General features: G+C 38.5%; 2 protein-coding genes and 1 long non-coding RNA gene across 6 annotated transcripts in view; 2 read left to right on the top strand and 1 right to left on the bottom strand.

Annotated features, from left to right (window-relative positions):
- Positions 1-8,170, top strand: part of plxnb1a (plexin b1a) — a 53,270-nt gene extending 45,100 nt beyond the window's left edge. The window contains exons 29-39 of one of the 2 annotated variants that reach the window (XM_088407798.1): positions 99-245; positions 429-603; positions 914-1,017; positions 1,937-2,021; positions 2,454-2,626; positions 2,849-3,009; positions 3,249-3,396; positions 4,862-4,926; positions 5,856-5,931; positions 6,112-6,186; positions 6,666-8,170. In XM_088407798.1, the coding sequence (XP_088263924.1) occupies positions 99-245; positions 429-603; positions 914-1,017; positions 1,937-2,021; positions 2,454-2,626; positions 2,849-3,009; positions 3,249-3,396; positions 4,862-4,926; positions 5,856-5,931; positions 6,112-6,186; positions 6,666-6,770 (1,314 nt within the window). In that variant the 3' untranslated portion in view covers positions 6,771-8,170. Of the gene's footprint in view, positions 1-98; positions 246-428; positions 604-913; positions 1,018-1,936; positions 2,022-2,453; positions 2,627-2,848; positions 3,010-3,217; positions 3,397-4,861; positions 4,930-5,855; positions 5,932-6,111; positions 6,187-6,665 lie in introns of those variants that run through there. The other variant, XR_015864756.1, reaches the window with a different exon arrangement.
- Positions 8,171-8,488: 318 nt separating this feature from the next.
- The window catches only part of LOC148428205 (SRSF protein kinase 3), a 28,828-nt gene continuing 15,427 nt past the window's right edge, over positions 8,489-21,889 (top strand). Inside the window, exons 1-14 of one of the 3 annotated variants that reach the window (XR_015868609.1) lie at positions 8,489-8,582; positions 10,384-10,443; positions 11,304-11,398; positions 12,409-12,517; positions 13,441-13,528; positions 13,612-13,699; positions 14,196-14,302; positions 14,719-14,881; positions 15,178-15,251; positions 16,234-16,341; positions 17,646-17,793; positions 17,887-17,979; positions 18,549-18,796; positions 19,520-19,661. Coding sequence is in view for 2 of the 3 variants with exons in the window: in XM_088441246.1 (XP_088297372.1) it covers positions 8,539-8,582; positions 10,384-10,443; positions 11,304-11,398; positions 12,409-12,517; positions 13,441-13,528; positions 13,612-13,699; positions 14,196-14,302; positions 14,719-14,881; positions 15,178-15,251; positions 16,234-16,341; positions 17,646-17,793; positions 17,887-17,979; positions 18,549-18,733 (1,362 nt within the window). In the remaining variant the exon portion in view is untranslated. Of the gene's footprint in view, positions 8,583-10,383; positions 10,444-11,303; positions 11,399-12,408; positions 12,518-13,440; positions 13,529-13,611; positions 13,700-14,195; positions 14,303-14,718; positions 14,882-15,177; positions 15,252-16,233; positions 16,342-17,645; positions 17,794-17,886; positions 17,980-18,548; positions 18,814-19,519; positions 19,662-21,889 lie in introns of those variants that run through there. The other 2 variants (XM_088441257.1, XM_088441246.1) reach the window with 2 other exon arrangements.
- On the bottom strand, positions 18,937-21,375 carry LOC148428206 (uncharacterized). Its single transcript, XR_015868617.1, has 3 exons — positions 21,160-21,375; positions 19,794-19,893; positions 18,937-19,647 (listed from the first exon to the last, which is right to left on the bottom strand). It is a non-coding gene; the product is annotated as an uncharacterized LOC148428206 (long non-coding RNA).

Genomic DNA, 21,889 nt, shown 5'->3' with positions numbered 1-21,889 from the left:
ACGCTTGAAACTTCACTCAGTACAGTCACCGAATGAGTCTTGCATTAAATTCTGTTGGCTTCTGACATTGTTGACCCTCCATAATGATTCCTGGGCAGGAATCAGCAGGGGAGTCATTCTACATGCTGTTCCGAGCAATAAAGCATCAGGTGGACAAGGGTCCTGTGGATGCTGTGACAGGAAAGGCCAAGTACACCTTGAATGACAACCGGCTGCTGCGAGAGGACGTCGAATACCGCAGCTTGGTCAGAGCAAATCCATATGACACCGATATTGTTCTGATTTGATGTTTGGCTTAAGACTGTTAATATTAGTATTATTGTTGCAGCTTATTATTATTAATTCATGATGTAAAAGCGATTTTTTTTTTTTTTTTTTTTTTTTTTATCCAACCCTCTGTAGTGCTAAAAATTCTATTTTCATTGCAGACTCTAAATGTTGTGATGCCAGCTGCAGCTGCTAGCGGAGCAGCTTCCACGCAGACAGTGGCCGCCAAGGTCCTGGACTGTGACACCATCACTCAAGTCAAGGAGAAACTTTTGGACCAAACTTGGAAGGGTACATCCGTTTCCCGGAGGCCACACGCGGACTCCTTACACCTTGGTAAGTTAATTTTTTTTTCGGATTACGAATTAAAAAAAACAGTTTTGTTAATATTGTTTGCTAACAATAAAATATAGTAGGGGTACCGCACTGCAAAGTCTTTACCATTGAATTAAGGGTTTGGGTGGACTAATTTGTAGTTTTTTAAGGCCTCTTTCCTGAAAAGTAGAAGAAAAAAGTGGGGGAAGGAGTTACATCAATGAACAATATTGTCTCCAAGGGGATTCCTCATCTTAATTTGCAAGACCCTTGAGGGTACAGCACCTCCGAGAAACAGCCTCATATAACACAATTCCTTTTTTCCATCCAGAGTGGCGCTCGGGTGTGGCAGGTCACCTAATCCTTTCAGACGAGGACCTGACATCAGTGGTGCAGGGCTCGTGGAAGCGCCTCAATACACTGCAACACTACAAGGTCAGTCTCAGTCACACAAACATACACAAATGTGAATGCACATCAGACAAATTCTGGTAATTGAGGTACAGTGGACCCCAGGATTACAACGGCCCTGTCTTATGAGTTTTTTCGTCCCCTCTTTACGGTATTTTCCCCGCTTTGCGACAAAAACAACTGTCATGACCCTAGGGGTTTGGCTGTATTTGTATTGTCTCCATCTGCAGACGTTTTTAGGTAATTGCACTTATTTTCAGTTGCCGTTAATGCCTCCGTGCAACCCTTCACTACAATACTAGTCAGCTTTTGGTCAGCGTCTCCTCATAGAGACGCTGGTCTGCTACTGGTCGGCCTCACTCGATTCAAAATGGCGGAATGGTAAAGCTTTGTTTTATCGTGAGTGGTTACAAAAGCGTATTTATAGTGCATTTTACTGCTTAATTCAGACTTAGCCATGGGTCTCAAGATTGATTGTGTTGTTAAAGAGAGAAGTAAGAAGATTATTTATATGGAAACCAAGCTGGAGCTAATCAAGAAATACGAAGCTAGCCTATCTTAGGATACTCTTACTAGGGAATATGGGCATAACAAGCGCCACTCAAAGGTAAATAAATCCTTTCTAGATTTTTTATTTATGATGTTTTCTGATTGTATACATGTATATTATACATAAGTAGCACTTACTATACTATTTTGGTACCAATTTTTGGTGTATGTATGCACAATTTAGTTGTTTTTACCTGGGGTTCTAAATGTATTAGCTATTTAACATATAGGTTGAATTGCCCGCCATACGGTGAATTCACCTTACGAGCCCAACCGGATTAATCTCGTAACACGGGGGCCCACTGTATAACTAAACACAATGTTCTTGTAAGCGTTTGTTTTATAAGCTTTTACGGTAACAATTGTGTGTTTTTCCTCCTGCGGTGTGGTGCAGGTCCCTGATGGAGCCACTGTCGCCCTCATCCCCAGAAGCACGAAAAACCACCTCCATGACAGCCATGATTACATGCCCGGAGAGAGTGAGTCCGTTTCCGCAAAGAAACAGTAGTATACAAATCCATACCCAGGTTGCAGTAAGCTAAAATAATAATATGGATAGTAAATAGTGGTGTATGTGACATTCACGAACCAATCGAGTCTTTTGTGAATTTGTGAATTCATTTGTGAATGAACAGCCTCCCTTTTAAGCCATAAATCCCGTTACTAATAAGTAACCACATGAGGTCGCTGTTGAACACACTCAAATGTTTGTACGGTGTCGCAGGATTAATTTGGTAGTACCAGATGTTTATGCACCCGTACTTGTTGGATATCTTGAGACTTTTAACACGTGAGTAAAACTGTTAAACTTAAGTTAATAAATATTTGAGAAATCAGTGCTAATTAAATGCAGTTTACTCACGTGCATTTTATCTTTGGGAAATGTATTATAACTATTTATTTTTCCACAGAGACTCCTATGTTGGATGATGGTGAGGAAGGAGGTGTCAAGCTGTGGCATTTGGTGAAAGCCAGCGAGGAGTCGGAGCTGCCCAAACACAGAAGGGGCAGCGTCAGGGAGAAGGGCGGTGAGCGAGCCAAGGCCATCCCTGAAATTTACCTTACGCGTCTCCTCTCAATGAAGGTAATTGAGTGAACACTCGCGAATGAAGAGCGCCCCAGAGTTACTATAATTACTTTATTTTGTCACCTTCATGTAAACCTGTGATGGTGACTTTTAATATAGAGGTTTCATTAACAAGAAATTCAGATCAATGGCTTTTTTAAATCCACACAACACTTATGTACTATTGCGGACTGAAATCTATCCCCCCAGATCCATTTGTTTTGCTTGATCCCTTGTCAGGGCACACTGCAGAAGTTTGTGGATGATTTATTCACGGCCATCCTCAGCACCAGTCGTCCCGTCCCTCTGGCTGTCAAATACTTTTTCGACTTGTTAGATGAGCAGGCCCTACAGCACAACATCAACGACCCGGAGACTATCCATATCTGGAAAACCAACAGGTAATGGCCATCTTTAACAAAAATGATAATTTCATCGTTTTTATAACTCAATAAAACATTATCGCTAACCAAAAGCGGAAGTGTAGAAGCGTAGAATAAATAAAGCAAATAGACTCCTCACTTTTTCTGCTGTATACAGTTTACTTTAGGGGTTTGTTTAAGGCTCTCGCCCTTAGTTTTTTTTTTTTTTTTTTTTTTTTTTCAATAGAGCTGATGCGTGTGATTGTCTCACCAAACAGCTTACCGCTGCGATTCTGGATCAACATTCTGAAGAATCCGCAGTTCATCTTCAACGTGCAGACCTCTGACCACGTGGACGCTGTGTTGTTTGTCATCGCTCAGACTTTTATGGACTCCTGCACAATTGCTGACCACAAACTGGGACGGGTGAGCTAATCATAGTCAGTCCATATAAAACTGCTGTAGAGTGCAATCTCAAACCACCCCACCAGTATGTCACTGCAGTTACTGCTTATTCTCCAGCCACAATGTAAAGTACACCTGCACGGTCTTTTCACAGCCAATACAAGACATTGGGGATGGGACGAGATCTCTATAATGAGATCTTGTGAGACTAGAACACCATCGGAGTTCTCGTCTCTCCCTACATGGCTCGGGATCTATTTTCTTTGGGCTGTTTTTTTTTTTTTTTTTTTTTTTGCACTGAGTACACTGCAGAATGTGTTGCTGGTTAATGCTCAGCATGACAGTAAAACAAGCCGCCAAACGTTGTGGGTAGGCCAGCCCGCTTCAAAATAAACCTTCCCATATGCAATCCTTTGTGGACATGACACAATGGCTGACATGGCTTTTTAGTTTCTATGGCATAAACTGTTGCTTAGAATATTGTTTATATTTGTACTTGTCCAAGGTGTGAAAAAAGACTTCATTATGCTGAAATTTTATTGTGCTGCGCGTGTTGCCAACATTTGGCTCGGTGTCTTGCTTATATTAGCCACTAGCTAGCAACGCTTGACTGCTTTGAGTGGAGTCGGACTAATTTTCAAAGGCTGTGATTGAGTATGAAATGAGTTTACACAAGCTAACATCCTGACACAGTTGCTGTTCCTACTGATCACTTGTCTGATCACTGATCACTGACTCAAATGTGTATTCTGTGGGCCTGTGGTCACTTCGTCTCACTGACCAAAATTTATGGGGAGAGAACGGTCTAAAATCACGATTAACATTTAAATTTAAAAAATAATGTTGATTAAAAAAAAAAAAAAGGATAAAAGTAGGTCATTCATAATACGTGTAAATGTGTTACTTGATATTCTGTGTATACATGATTTTCACTGAGCAAAAAAAGTGTTGTTTTATTTATTTTTTTAAAATACTAAAATACTTTAAAATTACCTGTGCGGTAGTATTTGGGTTTTCCATTTGACGTCAATTATTGTAAAATTTTGAAAGCTCAGACAGACATTGCATTTAACATGAACTCTGACGGATTCTGACTCCTTTTTTTGTTTACATCAGCACCCTAGATGTTCATTTTGTTGCTAGTCTGAAAATGTATAGTAGGCGTTTATTTATACTTCAAATATCTGTGAAAATCTCTCGTCTCATGGACTTAATCTCTTGAGATCTCCTCTCATGGAATTTGTGTCTCATTCCATCCCTACTAGACATGCATCAGTTTTCTGTTTTTGTTTCCATGCATTTGAAAAAGCAAATGTGTACTTAAAACAGTGCGCAACTCTATCCTTCATTACAGTTCTTGATCATTAAACATCTTAAATCATTCAATATACAGTATTGTATAAAAGAATAAAGGCCAGTAAATACAGTACATTCCCTACTTCACTGCTTATCCAGAGCACAATTTCACTTTGTTTTCCTTTCCTAGGACTCCCCCATCAACAAGTTGCTCTACGCCAGAGACATCCCGCGCTACAAACAGATGGTGGAGAGGTAGGAAACGTTGGGCAGGCAACTGACCCGGGGCGCTCTGCAATGGAGGAGAGGGAGGCCTGGGAAAATCTGTCAGGGTCAGACAGTGGGTAGACGAGGCCTGCCAGGCTTCCATGCTTGGATGCTCTCAAAGCAGACACGCCACACTCACTGCTGTCTGCTGCACATTACACTGGTGATGACTTAAAGCTTCATTAGACAAGGGGTTTGCTTTTTTTTTCTTTTGCAACAAACATCTACTTTATTTGGCTTGGTATGTTAGCACCGGGGGCTCCCATACAAAACTCTGACGCATATTTAGCAAAACAATTAATTTTTTTACCATATTTGAATGACTATGAACCGAAGCAGCAAAAACTGAGCATAAAAAAATATTTTTGTCACGGATAAACTATACCGGACTATAAGCCGCAGGTCGAAACATCGGATATTTAAGCAGAAAGATTGTAGATGTATTTTATTTCATTTTATTTTTTAATTGCCTGCTTACCTATCATATCTTCAGCAGACTGAACATGCCTGCATTTTTTAACAACAACATATCTATAGAAAACGGATGGATATTTTCAACAACGCCGACATAATACTGCAGAGTTAAATATCATTTCAAACTCAAAATTAAAAATTTTAAAATTAAAATTAAAAATCCAAACACATTCCACATCATCAAGTCATATCCTGGTGACAAGCAAGAAAACAAACACAAAAAAATAACCGGTGATAAGCTGCAGGGCTCAAATCATAAGAAAAAAGTTGCGGCTTATAATCCGAAAATGTGTTGAAAATCAACCAAGCTGTTTACGGTTTTAAAAGATCACACGTTAAATCATAATAAGTTTAAGGGAGGCACTCAAGTATATATGAAGCTTGTTTGTTTCTTTGGTGAATCGATTTGTTTTGGCACACCTCTAGCCTGCCCCTTTCTCCAGGTACTATGCCGACATCCGTCAGACCATCTCAGCCAGTGACCAAGAGATGAACTCAGCTCTGGCAGAGCTCTCCCGTGTATGTTACCTTCCATGTCTTCCCATGTTGGAAAATGTTGTCTTTGCTTAGAAGCTGTAAATCATTCATAGCGGTTTCCTTTTGAGAGAGATGTGGCGTTTAAAATCAATTATGAATGGAAACCAATGCGGCTCTTTCACCCCCTGATGCTTGATCTCTGTTTTCACTCTTCCAATGCAGAACTATGCTGGGGAGGTCAACTTCCTGGTGGCTTTGCATGAGCTGTACAAGTACATCAACAAGTACTATGATCAAGTGAGTGACACGAAATCATTTAATGTGACAATATGGCGCTTTCTAGGCATGGAATATGAAGCAAATTCCACCAGATGTCTAGAAATAAAAGAAAAGTAATTTAAAAAAACATTTACATTTAATTATGAATGACCATTTTTATATTTTTCTGACAATCTTTTTTTTTTTAATTTTACGTGACTACAAACTGAGATTTTAGGCAACTTTTCACCATAGATTAGGATAAATGAAGCAAAGTGACGACAACACAAGACATTCGATTTGGCTTAGTTGGTTCGAAAGTGATCAGTGCAAACGGGAACTTTTAGGCTGTCAGCATCAAAGCGAGCAATAGAACCCCTTTTTTTCCACAAAAAAAAGGGGGGTTCTATTTGGAGAATTACAGTAATCAATATTGTAATGCAGTACTAGTAAATTATGCACTTCTCATGGCACTGCTGTATATGTATTCTCAATTTGACCCTATCTAATCCAATCAGATCATCACAGCCCTCGAGGAGGACTGCACGGCCCAGAAGATGCAGCTTGGATACAGACTGCAACAGATTGCTGCCGCCGTTGAGAACAAAGTCACAGACCTATGACCCAACATTTGGATACATTTTGCCTTTTAACCACAAAGACTCGAAAAAGGAAAACAATCCCATCTCTTGGAAAACGGAACAATTTTATACACTAACAAAAAGGAGGCATAGTGGAGCATTTGAGAAAGGGAAACAATGAGGAAGTGTTTGCGTCCCTTGGTGGATTTTGAAGAAAAAAAACACACAGAACATTCCTAAAAAATGTACAAAGTACATGCATTAGTCCTCAGAAGACACAGTGGATGAAAAAACGACAACGTGCAAGAGGACATGACTTGGACGGCCAATTATAATAGATGTCTTACAACAACAAAGAACGTGACTTTATCAAGATGCTTCAGTCAAAGTCTTACTCAATTCAGTGTGTACCAATTTACCACCTAATTATTGTCACAATTTCCCTGAAGAATCACACTCATGGAAACACCAAATAATTCAACCAAACCCTTTCTTAAGGTTGTATCAAAATCTCACGTGTTCAAAATTGAATCCGTCCAGCATGTAATTTGTTCAATACATAATTTTGGCCTCCTCTCCTTGGAAATCGGTACAAATGAGGTGCAATGCGTGTTTAAGAAATCACAAAATATTTCCCATTATTACATTTGTACATGAGCGAGATCATTTCCTGTCTTTTTTTTGAGAAAGGTCTTTTTTTTTTTTTTTTTTACTAACAAAAAGTAAAGCAAACAACTGATGGTTGTCTTAAAAGCATTTTTGAATAAGTGTTTTCAATGGTGGAGTTTGTATATTTGTCATTAGGTCGACAGGCATGACAAATGGCTTTTGTTCTCGCTGTTAGCATCCTGATGTTAGCATTTAGCACCTCTGTGCCAAAGTGCAGGCTCGCTTTTTCTTTACTGAAGCTTTGCCCCTGTCTGTTTTGTTCAAGATTATTTTTGTGATTTGTCATGTAATCATCAAATTCTTTGCAGCTTTTGTCTTCCACAAAACAGCCCGGTTTATTTGAATGTCTTGTGTTAGATTCATGAAGGTACCTTTGTTCTGTGATTTTTTTTTTTTTTACATTTTAATTTATTGTTTATTTATTTAATAGTTTATGATGGGAAAAGTCCTTTTTTTCCACTGAGAGATGCCCTTCCACTGTAATTGTATGTTATTATTATTTTTGAAACAAAAGAGCTTTCCTAATTTTAGACTTTATGTTAGCTCTTGACTAAAATGTCATTTTTGGGGGCTATTCGTTACTTTTGCAAGCTCTCACCCTGTACATACACATTAGTGTTGCCTGTAGCTTGCGTGCTGATGCAAAGTCACTATTGATTGTCGTGACTGTTTTTACATGTAGATGCACACTTTTCCTGACCTTAATGGCTGAATGTGTCACAATAAAGTGTTCCTGGATTTAAAAAAAAAAAAAGTTTCCTTTTTAATATCAATCTATTTTGTATTGCCCTTTTTTTTATTGCCAAATTCAATACACCTCTATGCCTCGATGTGACAAAAAAGTGAGATAAAACAATCTGAAATGCTTAAAATGTATCTCCCATAGGCATGGGCCAATAACTGTTATGGCAATATAAGCCGATTTTGAAAGTCACGGTTATTTAAAACCGTCCAAATCTGAAAAAAAACAAAAAACTGTAAGCTTTTTTTCCCCTTCATAAATCGTCTACCCGAACAGAGAGCGAGCCTCCTCTCAATATAACTAGTACTCTTTGGCTGCCGTAGCCAATCACGTCCACTTCCTGAGGTTTGTTGGCTTCAGCAACACTAACAACTAACTACCACAGCTAACGTGGCTAACATGTTTATGCTACGTTTACAGAGCCTTTTATGTGATGTGTCGAGGTAGGGCGCAATTGAATGATTGATTTGAAATAAACTAGTACTATCACTCGACGATAGTTAATTTCAAATCATTTTTCAAAATATTGTGTATTTGTTTATTTTTATAGTATTGTGCATGCTAAATGTTTGTCATTGTAACAAATGTATCATATATTTTGTTTAAAATAACAGTTTCTATAATTTAGAAAAATGACTAGCATTTTTTTTTATTCTATATTTTAGCATTGTGTTTTCAATACCGCGATACCGTGACATTTTTTGCTAGTTATCATACCGTCAGATTCTGATAGCATCCCATGCCTCGTCTCTTTGAGGTCTAAAAAATTGTAAATTGATATCTTTATAGACATAAATTCAATTTATGTCCAGCTTAAATTAGCAGTGTCACTGTAAATAAATGCAGGTCACATTTCAGTCAAGATTCTGGAAGTGGTTCATGTTAAAGGTCAACAAGTGTTTGCGCTTGTCTTTGCATTTTTAGTGCAGCAGAATGCATACAATCTGTACTTGTCTATGTGTGGCTTACACAGTACAAATCAAAAGTTTGGAAACTGCCTTCCATTCACTTTTTTCATTCTTTATAATGTCCTCTATTATAAATTAATAAACAAGTCATAGGCATGATGCAGAAATATTGATGGAAATATGTGGTAAACTACAGAATTTCGATCATAACAGTTTTGTATCGTTGATTCTTCACTATGCTTTTCTAGTATTTTTTTTTGGGGGGGGGGGCTGTATTGTCTCAGTTAACTATGATGTGGACAAAACTTTCTGAACTAGAATAACTTTCATTTCACAGCTGTGCATTATTTCTTGCATTTATCACAAAGTTGTTTCTGAATGTTTGACTGGTAAGATATCGTCTCATCCAGCCATCTTTGAAGATGTTGCTGAGCAAATAGCTCATTGCATTTGCAATGGGGGTCCTTGAAAAATTTGCTTTCTAAAGGGGGTCCCTGACTCCAAAAAGTTTGAGAACCCCTGCTCTAATTAACCCTGATAACGCATACGTATGAAGTTTAAAGCATTTCAGGGGACTACCTCACAAAGCTCATTGAGAAATAGCCAAGTGTGCAAAGCACTCATCATTTTCCATTCGTAGTTTTGTTGCCTTCAAGTGAGAATTCTCAACGTAAAAAAGCCATGAAAACAAAGCAGAATGAGAAGTCTTGGCGAATCTTTTGACGTATACTGTAGGTAAAGTTCCTTGAGGTTTTTCTGACTGAGGGCGATGAGTTAACATTTTGTAGTGTATGTGCCAGTTTAATACCACTAATCTGTTAGCGAAACAAGAGCGTAGCTCCGCTTATAGCTTTCGGCTTTGAGATGATAGCGATTCCTTGCGATCTATGGTAAGGATAGGACAGGAGCCTGTGCAAGCACAAGTTAAGTGCATCATCTGACTGAACAGCTGTGCACTAGAGGGAAGGCCACGCACTCCCGTACATTCCCATGGGTCTCTCATTTACTCCTTTACATACAGTATATCTTTCCGCCTTTCTATTTTTGGTTTGTGGGAGGATGGGGATCCCGCTCTCATGCCAGGATTCAGTGACCCATAAGGCATCAAGGTCAGAATTGCTATCAAAGAAAAGAAAATATGCAATTGCAGCTGTTAGACCTTGTGCTCTTTTTAGTCAGACTCATTTTTGAAATTAAGCAGCAGCCAGACAGAAAGGAAGAAATACAATTTGGGACCTTGGCCAGAAAGAGTTTCAATTTCTGTTAGGTTGAATGGAGGCTATGAGTCATTAGAGATATGAGTGTTGCACTTCTTGGACCGCTGTTGTTTCTGCAGGTCCAACGCGATGGAGAGGAGACGGCGCTCACGCTACGCCACCCCTCTTCAACGTCACGCGTGAGTTGCAAGTCTAATTTTTTTTGAAGCAAGTTAAAAAGTGCAATGTTGCACAAAGCTTGGTTGACTCATGTCTTTGAGATTTTGAGATGTGGCTTCATGCAGACTTGTTTTTTGTTGATTTTTGAGCTAACCACCTTATTTTTTTTAAATCATATTTTAAACTCTTTTGGGGATTTTTCCAACAACATTTGTATTTTTCAAGCAATGAAGATTAACAAGTATAATTTCAGAAGATACAGAACTACATATTAGACGTTTCAAATCTGAATTTCTTAATTTTATCAACATAATTTAGGATTCTTTTATCCAAATGTGGACGTGTGTGTAGTGGTGTTTTTAAGCGGGATGTGCATGCTTATTGTTTTCCATTTTAAATCAATTTAAAAAATGTCACATGAAGCTTTTTTGGCTGTCTTGTGTCACATTTCAAGTTGCACGGCACCAAACGTGCTGTAGATGTCGCCCTATCATCCAATCACAGACATTTTCATTGACTGCAATTCAAAAGCGTCGCTTTTTACACCGTCCACAAAGTCAATCTGAACCAAGCATTATATGTTGTTTTTTTTTTTTTCAAATCACGGTGAGCCGCAAAATAAGGATGAAAGAGCCGCACTCAGAGCCGCTTGTTGCAGACCCCTAATATTCTTTTGCGAATATTAAATGCGTTTTAATGACAAAAGAATGCAAGTATATACAATAGATTCTTATCTATGAAAGTGTGTCTCTAAATTAGGATTGTTTGGCCTTGATGGTGGTATGATGAGAATGACTCATTGTTGTTTTATTTACATATGTGTGTGTGTGTGCGTGTGTGTGTGTGCGTGTGTGTGTGCGTGTGTGTGTCTGTGTGTCAGGAGTAAATCTGGGTTATCCCTCAGTTCCGAAGCCCTGGGATGCCTCAAGCAGCTGGGGCTCAAGGACGCTGAGAACCCAAAGGAATACTGTAATGGTATGGCATGGCATTTCTTAATTTCCCCAATTACTGTGCTCATTTATCAACGGGCTAATAATAATAATTTTTCACTTAGGAAGTTCTCACGCCTGGCTGATGGAATATATTATGTTAACTATTTACTATGTCAATTTGGTGGCTCATAGTGGATGATTATAAGAATCTCATTCAGTTTAAAATGATAAACATTTTTGGGCTCTCAAAGTTAAAGCATCAGCATTGGAGAGGAATTCTGATTTTATGAAGTATTTTAAATAATTCAGTCACTTATATTTACTTCATGTGGCAGCTGAACACTGCTAACTTTGCACTGATGCGCAGATGTGCACAAACACAAATGAAAAAGTGAGACGTTTTGAAATGAAAGTCGAGGCCTTAAGTAGGTTGTTTTTGGAGCTCGCCCCTGCCCTCCTATGTGAAGTTTGCATGTTCTCCCCGTGTCTGCATAGGTTCTCTTTGAGCACTCCAAAAGCATGCAGTTGTGTTGGACACTCCAAATTGTCCTTAGGTGTGATTGGGTGTATAAATAGTTGCCCTTCCCTGTGTGCCCTGTGATTGGCTGGCAACCATTTGAAGGTATACCCCGCCCACTGCCAGTAAACTGCTGGGTAGGATTTGCTGCTAATTTGCTGGGACGGATATGTGGGGTATCCTAACAACGTCTGTCTTCCAGTTGACGGCTGACAAAAGATAAGTCATGCAAAAAGAGATGGAATACTGGAATTGTCTTTATGTTTTTTGTGATCTACTACAATACTGCTGTGAGGCTCATTACACTGTGACTAATTGAATCAACGACTGATTACGAGTCTTTAGCGTATGCCGCCTCTCACCCAAAGTATCCTGGAATACACCCCGGCATGACCTTAATGAGGACACGCAGAGCAGACAATGAATGGATGGGTGACTCATTGCAGTATATACAATACAGCAAGGGATGGGATGCAATATTGGAAAAAACATAAAATGTCATCCTCCACATTTGTTTTCCCTGTCTTAAACCTCAGGTGGCTATCACCCTGTGCAGATAGGTGACACATTCAACAGAAGATACAAGGTGCTTTCCAAGCTTGGCTGGGGTTACTTTGCCACAGTATGGCTATGCGTGGACCTCAGGTAGCTCTACACTTTTCCACTTATGATAAAAAAATAAAATAGTATTTGGAATAGGAATGGGGAAATGAGGTCTCATGAACCACTTTGCTTGTGATTTTTGTTTCAGTCCACTAGATGGTGCTCTATGTTTCAAAATAAGTGCTAGTGCCATGGAAACACTGCGCCTCTAAACCAAGAGTGCCATCTAGAGGAACAAAATATTTCAAGTAGTTCATGAGGCTTCATTTGCTCATCACTAAAATGAAGTGTGTTTATATAGAGCAGCTTTCAACACCATATGGCGCTCGAAACACTTTCACCTTTTTGCACACATTCATACAGCAATAACAATGGAGGGCGCTGGCGAGTTCACGAGGAATGTAATGGGGTTCATGCCTTGCTCAAGGACATTTTAACTTTTTTAGTGCTAAGGACGAGGATTCTCATCTTTCAAAATAGTACGAACAATAATGAATAATACAATTCTTGATTAATGCTGATAAGCTAATTGAGCACTGTAGTGATAACTGTGACTGACCATTGGATGGCAGTGTTTCCACACATACAACAAAGATATTACCTACATGCAATTCTAAGTAAGGAATGGAAATCAATCTTTCATATGACAGCACCTATATTTACATAGACATAGCACACAATATTCTGTAGGCCTTGAAATATGCGTGAAAATATACTGGCCCTCGAGAGGTCTCCTTTTCTGATAACGCTTGGGTAGGCATTGCGCAAGATGGTGCTCTTGGTTTAAAAATAAAGCTTAGTGCAACGGAAATACTTTCAATTTCCACTGTATATTTAAACCAAGTGCTATCTACAGCAACATAAAAACGATCAAATTAGTTCAAGGGGCTTCATTTGCCCATCACAAACTATTATTGAATTAATATCAATGATAAAAATAATCCGAATAAATGTTCTCTTTTCAGATTGGGTGGACATGTTGCAGTGAAAATTCTGAAGAGCGGAGCTGGTTTCGCTCAGGCAGGACAGGATGAACTTACTCTCCTACGATGTGTCAGTCCAAATGTTTTTACTTCTCAAATGTTTAAACTTTCCCCACCCTTTAATTTCTCTTCACACTTTTCGTCATCGTACAGAGCGCTGGTCCCGCTAGCCGGCATCCGCACAGTCAAAGGATTGTTCGTCTGCTGGACGAGTTCAAGCTGTCTGGAGACAACGGCATTCGTATCCTCACAAACTAGCTTGATCCAGTCGTTGTAACTGCTGTACGCAGTCTTCGATTTTGTCAATTCTGTTGAAAGTGCTCTCATTTTGGAATCACGTTACTTTAATGCAGGGGTGTCAATTTTTCTATTCTATTCCCAAGTGAGCAGAACCAATAAAATCATGGTATATACTTAGATAACTTTAAACACAACTTCAAATGTATTAGTCTTTTTTAATACTGTCCAAAATACAGTAGTACAAATACAGCATCACCATTTATAATGAAACAAGAATATTACAATTAATCATAATGCATTTCAAGTTTTTCATTCATTGGCTCACCCCTGTCATTTCCTTTTATAGTTTGTTAGAAATGAAATACATCGTATTTTCTCTTCTTAAGGGAAAATGTGTTTGCTAACCTGAGTATATCTGTTAAAAATGCATTTCAGAACATATTAGAGATTCAACTGCACTTCTGGTCACTGAGTGAACCCTTATGAGAGTTGATTAGACACGTGTTTGGTTATGGAGTTGCTTGGACCGGACCTGAGAAGCTTGCAGATGCATTCTGGGAATCCAAGACTGTTACAGCCATATGTCAAACAGATACTTACACAGGTAAATTTTAGAACAGCTTTTCATTTTAGATTCATTCATGTTATTTTTTGATGGTGAGCTATAACAAAAAACAAACAATCACTCTAAAAAAACACCACAGAATAACTACTTAGAATTAAAAGCTTTGACTCTGCATGCAAGTGGGAAAGATCTCACTTTTGGCCCAGTTTGCTTTTCCAAACTGTAAAGATATTCTCACAAAACTACTGCATTATTTTTTTTAATCAGACTTGGGTGACGTGAATGTTCTTAACCAAAACAAATAAATGTTTACAGTATACACTACTATTACTATATAGTTTTTATATAATTTTTTATATGATGAACCGCAGGAAAAGTACAAAAACACGTATGGTGAAAACACATTTTTATCAACTAAAAAGTATTAATGTGTCTTTTTTTTATATATATTTTAGGTTCTGCAGGGCTTGGATTACCTTCATACTCAGTGTAAAATCATTCACGCAGACATCAAGCCAGAGAACATCCTGCTGTGTCCAAAAAAGCCGTCCCACACGGGATCAGTGGGCAACAGCACTATGTCCAGTGCACCAAATGGAAAAGAGGCTGAATCCACAGGCATACTTTGTTTATTTTTTAGCTGCAGCTGCTGATTTAAATGAATTAAATTAAATCAAAGAGTGACACAGTCGGAAGAAACACATGAAAGTGTTCTTTTTACATTCGATGCAATGTATTCCATCATACTTTATACTATTTTTTATTTTTGCTTGAAGTTACGTTTGCCATCCAAAGAAAAATATATAGGAATATTGTGTATGCATCATTTCACAACTCTTCTCTCTTTAAGTTTAATTATTTCTGGCAATTATTTAAATATGAAATACTTTTTTTTTCCTGTGATTTTCTTCTAGGTCAAGAGGAACTGATTTCTCGTGTGCATGATGCCACAGTGAAGATTGCTGACTTGGGCAGTTCTTGCTGGGTGGTCAGTCATTTGACTTGCTTCGATCTAGTTTCAATATTAACCCAACACAAGGGAAGAAAAAATGAAAAATTTAAACAATAAAAATGCACATTATATGTCTAACTATGCATGTACATTGATATTCTGAGCCAAAAAAAAGAGCACATGGAAATATATATATATATATATATATATATATATATATATATATATATATATATATATATATATATATATATATATATATATATATATATATATATATATATATATATATATGTGTGTGTGTGTGTGTGTGTGTGTGTGTGTGTGTGTGTGTGTGTGTGTGTGTGCATTCCACATTTAGGCCTTTAGTGATTTCCTACTTGAAAAAATACCCCTCATAATAGCATCATTAATGACACCACGGCTGGAGAAAGATTTATTTGATTTTTCTTCTAAAGGACCCTGAGTCTGGCTCTAGTGTTTTCTACACTGTTAATGCAGAGCAACCAAGCTTGGTTGCAAAGCGCTGCCTCCCATTTCATTCATCCAATTACAGGGCGCAGATATCAACGTTCATCATGAGGCCTTCTAGCTAGCCTTTCTGTCGCCAACTCATGATCTGATTGGCTATTGCAAACATCTATTAACTGTATGTGCCCGTTCACTTACCGTGTACAGACACCCACCGATTCTGAAGAACCCGGGCAGATTTCATTCAGCCTGGCAACACAAGTTAGCTGAATCCTGGTTGGATAAAAACTCTAACCTAAAACTGCAACACTGGAATGAGCATAACAAAATGGATATACAATAATATGACACAAAGAGCGCGGAATATGGGAATAAGAAATTGAGTTTTAATACAATTAGGATAATAATGTCTGGTTATGTTAGGCCAGCAGAGAAGGCCCAGGGGTACTTCTACTAACTACTCTTTAAAATACAAAAGTGAGCAAAAGTATGGTTTCCATTACATGAAGTTTTCATTCATCTTTGCATCCTTTGTTTGTCTGAGCAGTATAAACATTTCTGCGAGGAAATCCAAACTCGTCAGTATCGTTCATTGGAGGTCTTACTGGGGGCTGAGTATGGCCCGCCAGCAGACATCTGGAGCGTCGCTTGCATGGTGAGAAATGAAGATTGCTTGTTGTAAAAATTCCAAACGAGATTTTTAATCTCACCTCATTATAATCATTCTTCACCTCATTATTTTCTTTGTACATTCCTAGTTGTTATGGATTTAGCTCATCCAGGCACCGTTACACTTATGTAGTTATAAATAAATAATGTAATACTCGATATGAAAAGAGAAAAAAACTTTTCCAAACAGTTTCCTACAGACTTTTCTACAGATTTTTATGACCGGTGTAAAGCCTGTGTGATCTGTAGTAAAACTATGCACAGAGGCTGACAAGAGTCAATCTTGGTCATTTTGCATGCAGAACTATGACAGGGAGGTCTGCGCTGCCTTGAGAGTGACCACTTTAATCATGTCCAACCAAGGAATCTAGTCTTGACACGTTAGGAACACAAAGCGCTGTTTAGTCGGCAGTTAGAGACCGCCACCTAGCTTCTAGACTACTACTAAAAAAAAAAAAAAGACTTCTACTAAAACTACTAACTACTACTACTTTACCTACTCGTTATATGTTTGTTTTTGTGATAGTATTTAACACCTTATGTGTTGTATCAAACTTTGCCTATGCTAACCAGTTAGCAATCCCTAACTACAAACACTAATTACCAGCCAGACCATAAGTCAAGACAGTCACTGCAACATTTACAACCTACTGCATAGGTATGTTAGCTCCACACTGCAAATATTGAATATTACTTTATTTTTTTCCACTCTTTTTTTTTAATTAGAAATGCTCCCTCCTTCACTTTCTTTGGGGTGTCTTTCTACCTTGACGCCACTGCAACACTTTGTGCATTTGCAACAAAGGTCCGTGTAGAATAAGGTGGACATTTTTAATCGACCAATATTTAAAATTGACGGACCCGACTTGGTCGACTTTTCCCCCCAACCCGAATTCTTTGTATGCATCTCTGCACCCTCAAAGCGGTTCACTTCAATGTGATGAGTTTAAAAATATAATACGGTGATTCCAAGGATTTAGATGCTCCCCTGCACACTTTCTATATACTTTGCATTAGTTCATCTGTCTCGCCAAAGAAATAAAACCACGCACATTTTTAGATTTCGCATTTGAAATGTGAAGAACAAATATGACTCCATCTTTTCAAACCTTAAGTGTTTTTTTTTTGTGTTATTTTCCAGATAGGAGGTTTTGTATTCCGGCCATCAAAATAGTCAGTGTCCCCTTTGTCCCCCGATAAGTACAAGCAGTAAAGAAAAAGGAAGAATGAAATTATTGTTTGTGTGAGAAGGCAAAACTGATCAACATGGATGCCTCATCTTTTCTGTAGGGGGAAGCTCCGCAGGTTATTTTGAAGACTCGCGAGGTCACACTATTCACGATGCAATCTTCTCCTGCATTTCCTCAGGCCTTTGAGTTACTCACAGGAGACTCTCTGTTTGAACCCAAAGCAGGTGCCTCCTTCTCTCTGGAGGAAGGTACGTGTCCATTACAGTGATTCAATGACCTTATAGAGAGTATCCACCATATCCGTCAATAACACAATCATATGATGTGCGGTATATGCTTAGATCATATCGCCCAGATCATGGAGCTGCTTGGTAAAATCCCACCAGCCGTCGCTATGTCTGGAAAGTACTCTACAGCGTACTTCAGCCACGGAGGTAAGATTGCATTTATTTCTGTGACATTCAATCTCCAATTGTAATACAGAACCTGTCTTTGAAATGATATTTATTTCAGGATTTTTATTATACCATTTCTCGGGCAAGGCGGCACGGTGACTAGTGTTATCTGCCTAATCCAGCATCCACCCACATTCAAAAAATTATGCGTGTTAGGCTATGTGTGAAAATTAGCATGAATGATGACGAGGTAGCATAGAAAAAAAGGGGGTGGGATTTTCATATACCTCACGATACAGTCGATCCAGTTCAGGGACATGGGTCACTGGACTCTGTGTCATCTGACTCGGGCAAAAGGTTACGGGTTAGCTGAAGCCTCTTCCAGCAGATTTTGGGTGATTGGTTAAGCCCGCACGGCATACATTATAATGACAAAGGCATCAAATATTCCAGACTCCACATCATTGTTTTGCTGATTGCAAGATAACTAAAAAAAAAAAAAAAAAAAGTGTACTACTGTAAACAAGTGTGCAATTAAGTACAATCATAACAGATGCAAGAAAACCAGAAAGACAATATCACTTGCGTCAATGTTTGTCGTTACCTAGGCGACCTGCGCCGAGTTGGACCACTGCAGATCTGGACGCTGTATGACGTTCTGGTGGAGAAATACCACTTCCTGTTGGATGAGGCTGCCGCTTTCTCTGACTTTTTACTTGATATGTTGGATTATTACCCAAGAAGGAGGGCCACTGCAGCACAGTGCCTCCTTCACCCTTGGCTTACCTCCTGATATAACCCGCAGGAAAAATCATACAATGTCCCTTAATATGGCATTGGTTCAATAATATTAAAGGTACATATTCAGGTTCACCTGTTAGACATTTGTGAGAAAACATACACAAAGAAGGAGAACAGGCATTTTTCTTTCTCGTGCATGAGGAGAACGGAGGAGGACAGCACGAATGCATTACTGCTAAAGCAATCTCCCCGAACCCCCTCTTTTTATTCGATCAAGAGGTCGCTAGATACAAGTCATTGCTGCCCTGAAGGACCGGGAAGACATTTGGCAGCAATGTAAACAATTGATTTTCATTCTCATCTCATAACAAACATACTAAGTGATTGCATAACAAAAATAGCATAACCTATATGCAATTTTTCTAACATACATATATTGTACAAGACACTATCATAAACAAATGGTGGATACTAAGTGGGTACAGCGTGACCAAGTATCTGCGGTGATTTATTTATTTTTTTGTAAATATAGACTACAACTAAGGAGTACAATGTCATTGAAATCCATCCATCTAGTCATCATCTGGTCAATATCCATATATTCTATTCATCTATTTTCTCAACACATATATAGTTCATTTTCAAAAATACCCCAAACAAGACCGTAATACCTGATACTGATATGCAGCAGCATTATTTTGTCCACATCTATGCTAAAGTTTATGGCGAGCTTTGACCGGACACGTCTTCATATCTAAGACGAGGTTTGAAAAAAACAACACGCTGAGGTAGTATCATCACGGTAAGCCATTGTTTTTTTCATTTGTTTTGTTTTTAGTCGCCTTTCATCCTATCCAGCTGTATGCTCTGCATGCTACCAGAGGACTGCCTTTATAGACCACCTTGTAACCGCACTCAGTCGTGAACCGCTGACACTTCCTTGGCCAGGAGGTGGGCTTCACGGGCCTGATTGGAAAGAGGTGAGACAAGACCGTGAAACACGATGCGAAACTGGCATTATGACAGCACCCACCCCCCATACTTCCATTGAGACTTTTTTTATAAGTGAAATCAGCTTGTGAAATTTGAAGTGAATGATGTGGGCTACTCACGCAAAGCAGTAGGAGCCAAAGTTGTGGCAATAACACTTGTCACAGCCTCTCCTGAATGAATCCCCGGGCTTGTAGTACTTGTCCTTGTACGAACACAAACCTGAGAAGCAAATAAGCATAACTGAGTAATCTAGCATTATTCTGATATCACGTGTCAGAAATATACTTTGGAATCATTTGAAGCAAATTTAGCCCCGAGCTTTCTGTTTTTATGAAGCCGCTATCAAAGGTCGATTCATGGTGATCTTGACCTTTCTTTTCTCTCTGTAAAATTCACACATCTGTTATCATAAGCGCCTGTCCTCACAAGGATCGCGGGCCTGCTGGATCCTAACCCAGCTGTCTTGGTGCCCCTTGAATTGGCCAGCCAATCTAAAGACAATTTATAGAGTAGCCAACATACCTAACACGCATGTTTTTGGAGGTAATGTGGGAGTTTCCTCTAAATTTACCCTATGTGAACTACTTTTGCTACCATAGAATAAGAATTTCATTGTGTGGTGTTACTCTGCATATGACAATAAAACTCCTGAATTTTGAATTACATTTTCAGTCTCACGAAAGACTGACATTATTTCAAATTACACTTAAATGACTTCAAATGAAGACCTCGTCCAAATGACTCATTATTTCCTCATATTATTACATGTTTTCATAATGTTATGACTTCATTTCCATGTTTACACACTTCTACAAACTTGTACAACTACAAAAGCTTGTTATCTCATTCAATGCCAGGGACGTACTTTCACGTTTTTTAAAAGTCCATGCATTCAATGCCAGATACTTTAGTATCAATTTAATACTTATTTATCTGGAAATTAATGTTTTTAATGTACTTAAGTATCAATTTAATATTTAAGTCATAGGTGTCGAACTCCAGTCCTCGAGGGCCGGTATACTGCATGTTTTCCGATTTTCTCCATCCAACACACCTGATTTAAATGATTAGTTTATTAGCAAGTTATGCAATAGCTTGAAAATGATTCTAATCATTTGAATCAGGTGCGTTTGAGAGTGAAGATTCGAACACACGCAGGATACCGGCCCTCGAGGACTGGAGTTTGACATCTGTGATTTAAGTAATAGATATTTAATGTCTGGACTCTTAAAAAAAAAAAAACAAAAAAAAAAACCATGAAAATATGTCCCTGGCATTGAATGAGTTATTTCTATCTCCACTAATTACAATTCCTTCCTTTTTGGCTCAGTTAATGGACAACCATATGTATGAATGCTATTTTCTTCCTCTCAAAGTTGTAATCAAATTGTTCACACGGTGCATAGTTTTTTGTTCACTAATAGGAGACATTGCGATGGCAAATACTACAAGAAAGACGAGAGAAGAACAAAAAGCAAAGCTTACCTTTTATCTGGTACATGGAAGCTTCTGTGCCTCCATTGCTCGAAAAAAGAAAGAGGGACAAACAGAAAGCAAATAGAAACCCTAAAGAATATCCAGGAACATTCCTAATCGGCAGGAACATTTTGAATAATAATCATAAAATCTCACTAAGACAAAAATGTCCGCCCTTGCTCACTTTTTCTGTCTCCTAATCGCCCGTAAATGTGAGCCCGACTTTATTCCCAGGTTCTCCAACTTTAATCTCATGTGACTGTTAAGTCAACTCCAGTAAATTTTTTGTGATGGCTCAGTAGACCCAGGCTAGCATTTATAGTCGCACATCACTTCTTAAAAAGACAGAGAGAGCGGGAAATAGAAAGCAAAAGAAAAAAAAGAGAAAACATCTCCCTACATTTATTTCCAGGCTGCCCCCAATAACATCTCTGAGAGGTGTGTTTAGACTTTGGCTTTGTACTCATGCATCACTAAATGTTACCTTTGGTAAAACTGGATCAAGGTTACAAAGTCCAAAATATAAAGAAATATAAAGATTTACACGTTTATATATATTTTTTAAATAGAGTTATCATGAGCAGTACAAAATGTTTGCAATCGTTTTTTAACTGCCAGGTTCATTCAAATGACAAAGGATTTACAGTGGACCCCCGCCATACGAAATTAATCCGTTCCGGGGTTGGGATCATATTGCGGGCGATAGAAACCTACGCTATTTAGTTCATGCGTGTAAAAC

This window comes from Hippichthys cyanospilos, chromosome 2 (genome assembly GCF_059441005.1).
Source record: "Hippichthys cyanospilos isolate Australia breed blue-spotted pipefish chromosome 2, RoL_Hcya_1.0, whole genome shotgun sequence".
In the NCBI taxonomy this organism is placed as follows: Eukaryota; Metazoa; Chordata; class Actinopteri; order Syngnathiformes; family Syngnathidae; genus Hippichthys; species Hippichthys cyanospilos.
This window is presented reverse-complemented; position numbering and strand designations above follow the sequence as displayed.